This window comes from Nicotiana attenuata, unplaced genomic scaffold (assembly GCF_001879085.1).
Source record: "Nicotiana attenuata strain UT unplaced genomic scaffold, NIATTr2, whole genome shotgun sequence".
Lineage (NCBI taxonomy): Eukaryota > Viridiplantae > Streptophyta > Magnoliopsida > Solanales > Solanaceae > Nicotiana > Nicotiana attenuata.
The window spans coordinates 63,067-68,569 of NW_017670481.1; the positions used below are offsets into that span (position 1 = coordinate 63,067).

General features: G+C 31.6%; 1 protein-coding gene and 1 long non-coding RNA gene across 4 annotated transcripts in view; both read left to right on the forward strand.

Moving 5' to 3' along the window:
• Positions 1-1,137, forward strand: part of LOC109240050 — a 1,803-nt gene extending 666 nt beyond the window's left edge. For both annotated transcript variants that reach the window (XR_002069997.1, XR_002069998.1), the window contains one exon: positions 56-1,137. This is a non-coding gene — a long non-coding RNA (uncharacterized LOC109240050). The remainder of the gene's footprint in view (positions 1-55) is intronic.
• A 3,708-nt stretch (positions 1,138-4,845) lies between these two features.
• The window catches only part of LOC109240051 (protein CHUP1, chloroplastic-like), a 3,739-nt gene continuing 3,081 nt past the window's right edge, over positions 4,846-5,503 (forward strand). The window contains exons 1-2 of one of the 2 annotated variants that reach the window (XM_019406669.1): positions 4,846-4,951; positions 5,188-5,417. In XM_019406669.1, the coding sequence (XP_019262214.1) occupies positions 5,276-5,417 (142 nt within the window). In that variant the 5' untranslated portion in view covers positions 4,846-4,951; positions 5,188-5,275. The other variant, XM_019406668.1, reaches the window with a different exon arrangement.

Consider the following 5,503-nt stretch of genomic DNA (forward strand, 5'->3'; position numbering starts at 1 on the left):
ACTTTTCCCTATTTTTCTTTCTGGGATTGATTTTAAATGATGGGTTGAGTTGCAGGTGGTAAAAAAGGTAAGCTCAAAAATGATGATCAGAAGACTCCGACCTCACGCAATTCAGTTTTTGATGTGCCAGAGAGAGATGTTAAGTTTATTTGACTGGTGATTCTTATTTTGATCTTCTGAATTCTTACTTGATTTTAGGTTTTTGTTAGATTTTGTTGGATTTGAAGGGTTGACTCTGTTGTTTATATATTGATTCAATTTCTCAGCATAGAATGTATTAGTTGTTAACTGATTGCTTTAATAGGTGTTAAATTAGGAAGGGTAGAATAAACTGTAGAAATGATTAATTATTGTTGGAAGAGCTCCCTGTAATTGATACATTTGAGCTATGATCACAATGTTCAACCAATGAATTTTACCTTATTTGAATTGGGGCATCGCAGTATAACTCCTGCTTTGTAGCTTCATCTTATTTTCTACTTGTTTTATCTACAGTAACTGAAAACACTATTGACTTTAATGTTTCATGGAGTCCTAGTATTTTGATTAATTCTGTAATTTTGAATAGATTGATTCCTAAAAAATCTGAACTTTTATCCTTTTCCCCTCCTTCCCCTTTTCCGTCTGATTATGCTTTTGATGTGCTTAACATAGTTTACTTTGGAATAGCCAGAAAAATAGAACGCATAGTTCTGAAAAAAGGGAGCCCAGTGCACTAAGCTCCAGCTATATACGGGGTCCGCGGAAGGGCTAGACCACAAGGGTCTATTGTACGCAGCCTTACCCTGCATTTCTTCAAGAGATTGTTTGTACGGCTCAAACCCGTGACCTCCTCGTCACGCGACAGCAAGTTTATCAGTTACGCCAAGGTTCCCTTCGGAACTCATAGTTCTGAATTGACCAAAAAAAGGAGTTGTGATGGGAGTGAAAGAATTGAATGACGCTTCTGTATTATTAGACAGTTGATTTGTTGTCCTGTTTCTAAGCTAAATCACTTGAGATTATCATGGTTTAAATAGGTTCTACTTTCTTTTCTATTTGATTTGTTGTTCTGTTTCTAAGCTAAATCAGTTGAGATTATCATCGTTTAGAAATGACTTTCTTTAATTTATAAAACATATAGTTACCTTTGGTAAACATGCTCACGTGAGATTATCATGGTTTAAATCTCACGGGTTGTTGCCAGATTGCATCACCAAAAGGCTAAAAATTCCAGTATTTCCATTTCTATTTGGAATTAAATAAACAACAACAAAGAAACCAATTGAATCTTGAAACATAGAGGGATTTGAAGATTGACCAACTACACATAGTCAATGGAGTGGTTTTCCATTCACAATGGTTTTCTCTTGGGGAAACTATGTCAATGGGAGGAATCAAGAAGGAAGTGGCGACATAAATAGGTTCTACTTTCTTTTCTATTTACTTTTAATTAATTTTCTTTCCTACGTTGTTTATGAAATTCAGTTTTTACAAATTTTAAAGTGAATGCTAATTATGTGATGATCTTAAATTAGTTTATTTGCATGTCGGAATAACATCAGTTTAAAAGTTAACTTTTTATTTTTCTATCAAATAAAATCAGTTTGTTGGTATATAATTTGATAGTATGCATAAAATAGCTTCCAACGAAGAATAACAGTTCAATTTACGAATTAATATAGAAATGACTAACTGAAAACTAACCCAATACAATCCTATAATGATCATTGATAATATAATACATCAAGATGATACCACAGTAATTGTGGATAAAAGTGAAATAACTTTGAACAATATGTTTATAAATAAACGGATAAAAGGAACACATATGCACAAGGAATATCATCTACAAGAAAGTATTAGCCGAAGAACACTTAATTACATGTTGTATCTCATAAACATGACTCGACAATTAAGTAAACGAATTATATGTACTAATTAAGTTTTGATTGCTAATTTCGTAGGTTCAACCGACATTAAATTATTTTGACCTCGGCAATTAAGCCACCACACGATGATCTACGTTGATCATTCACCAAAACTTGTACTTATTATTTCATGAATAATTATTTATTTAAAATTTAGTTTTAATAATATAATATTAATTTTCAAAATTGTGTAGTGCATAACTCGGTATATATATATATATACGGGGCTTTTTGTATAAAGATCCCAAAGATCCTCACAGCCCTTATCAGGTGGGCTTCAGTTTACATCTACCAGAATAGCCTTATTTAATCCTTCATTTGGCGTTGTAAGTTCTATTTGCTTTCTTTGGTAAGCAAGGAAACTTACACAAATGTCCCAAATAAATCTCAACTTACCAACCTCTAGCCATTAGTCATAAACTTACCAAAACTAGCCAATAAAAATTGAAAAACCAAATAATAGGGTTTTCTCTCTCAAAGAATCACATGCAAAAATCACCTTCCATATTTTTAAACGTGATTAGCAACATTAGATACAAGACGGAAAGGAAATTTCATGGACGGGGTAGCAAATAAGGTGATGAAATACAAAAATCTATACAATATTCCAAAAATCTAAACAAAAAAGGAACTTTTTCAATGGGTATAGTTGAAATTCATTGAAAATATATAGATAAGTCAATATACAAAATTTGAGGAAGATTGGAGGTGATTTGGACTGGTTTTGTATCAAAATTCGTAATTAAATCGAGTTCATAAAAGTCTTCTGCGACACACGTATCAAACATGTATCACGCATGTATCACACACACATGTATACATGGATATACATGTGATACACAATTGATACAAATATGATACATATGTGATACACAGTGTGATACACATATCATTTTTTTCATGTTCAGCTTTTATTTCGAATTTTCAATTTAAACCACCTCAAAACTTCACCAAATCATTCCAAAACTGAGATTCAAGCTCCTTAAGTTGTGCCCAATCTATTCTAATAACACCCACTCAAAACAAAGCAAAAATTTGATATTTTTTGCTACAAATAGCTAATTGGCTAATTTGGCTAATATTAGTAATATTTTATCAATTGGCCAATTTTTGTAATGATCTACTTATAAATGGACATAGCTGGTAATTTTCCCAATGTATTTGTACTAGGCCTAGCTAGTATATTACTCCTCCGGTCCAAAATAAGTGATTTTTTGGCCTTTTTTTTGTGGTCCAAAATAAGTGATTTTTTCAGATTTCAAGAATGAATTAATTATTTTTTTCCTACATTGCCCCTGGAGTAAATAGTGTTGGAGTATCTGTTAGAAGTATTTATGTGAAGAGATAGCAAAGGTTAATATGGTCAATTTCATTGCTAATTAATGCTAAAAGGTGAATTTCTTAATTTGTGTGAAAACAACTAAAAAATCACTTATTTTGGACCGGAGGGAGTATGTACTTCGTAATCTCTCTTGTTCTATTGATCCTTTGAAACATTGAATTTTCATTGTAATTGAGTTTTGTGAATTTTATGGTTAGTTGACTGTCGGCTAAGTTAATGTTAATATTATTATTAGTATCATATATATTCATTGGAAAAAGAAAAAAAAAAGAAGGTAAATACCCCTTCATAGCAAGTAGAAGGCAAGTCAATGGCGCAAGGGTAATCATGTTATCCTTAAGCCATAATTGGAATCAACGTATCTGATTCTATCCTTAGGTCTCTTTACTCTCTCTCCGTAAGTGGAATTTGTGCTTCACGTGACATAAGATAACTTGAATTAGGGGTGTTCATAGTTCGGTTTGGATCAGTTTTTCCCTAAAAAAAAACCAAATCAAGTAAGTCGGTTTTTCAAATATTAGAACCAAACCAAACCAATTAAGTCGGTTTTTTCTTGACGGTTTATGTCGGGTTTTGTCGGTTTTTTGGTTTTTTCGGTTATTTGTCGGTTTTTTTTCTTAAATATAAGACATACACTACCAAACACATATTTCGGCGACCACATTTTCAACGTAACACTATCAAATCAATTGCCCTTTGAGAAATCTATTATTTACCAAGATATATTGATGATAATTGAATCAAATAGTGATGAATAATTTAAGCACTCAACTAAAAATATATTATTTTTAACACGAAATGGATTCTTACACTTACCAAAAGAAAACTATCAATCAATATAGAATGTAAAGGTAAAAAACTATACTAAAAGTGTAAACTATTAACATTCACCATAAAAATTTTGAAACTTTATATATATATATATATATATATAGGTGTAATAATAAATTTGAAATAGCTACTCCTATAGTCGGTTTTTTTCGGTTTTTTTCTGATTAAAACCAAAATCAAACCAAATTTGATCGGTTTTTAAAATTCAAAACCAAAACCAAACCAAACCAAAAAGTATCGGTTTTTTGGGTCGGTTTGATTTGGTTTTCGGTTTGATTCGATTTTTCGGGTTTTTATGAACACCCCTAACTTAAATATTTATAAGGTTTAATAGGCAGACCTTTCCATTTTTTAATTATTCACAAACTCGGCTTAAAACATTGGAAAAAACCTAATTTTACATTGGATTCAAAGCATCTAATCTATGTTATCTACTCGTGGACGGTGGAGTCCAATATAAAGGGTTACAGCTAAATATGCGACGGGAGTATGTTACGTCCTCCATCTTTTTTATGTAATTCAATTTGACTGGTATAATGCAAAGAATTCTTAAAGTTTAAGGTATTAAATATTATTATAATATTTATATGATTATAAAATTATGTCATTTAAACAAAGAATTTAAAATTAATTCTTTTTTCAAATATAAATATATTACTTATTTTTACAATAATGCAATTTGCAATCCACCTGACATAAGACAATTTATTTTTTTGTATATATTCGTGGTTCAATGTAAAGACAAATACAGACGTGGACCAAGTTGGTTCCATGTTTCTACTAATCATAAAAAAACAGCAAAATAGAATATTAGTAATTGAAAGTTGTCCATCTCGTTGCGTGTGCTTGAGTCAGACAAACATAAACTGTAAGAGAACAAATTCACATCAAATTTACGTTTTCAAACTTGATTCTTTCTCATTTCCTGTTGGAGTTCACGTTTTATTTGCCAACTTAGATGCACAAAAACTTGTAATTTGTGAATTCCGCTCCTCTTTTCTCTTCCTTCTTTCGTGTCCAATTAACCTCTGTAACAGGGAATCTTGCTCCTTCTACTACTTTCTTTGATTTATTTGTTTCATGTTGTTTGCTTTGGTGATTTAGGGTTTTTTAGATGGATGATGACGAAGAGGGAGATTTTCTGTACAGAGTTGAAGAGATGATTGACTTTTGCAGTTACTGCTAACAAAGGATGATGAGAGACAAGAGGGATATAAGGCCTGTAATCTTGAAATTTGGGGTTGCTTTAGCACTCTCACTTGGTGGAATTATCTTTACTTTTTTTAGGAACAAAAGAATCAAGCCCTCCAATTCTTCTCCATCACCCAGTTCAGGTCAGTTCCACAACCTCCTAAACCTAAGCAAGTAAAAAAAAAGGACCTTCTGTTCCTTTGTGTCCTTCTTCTTCTTCCCTTTTTTT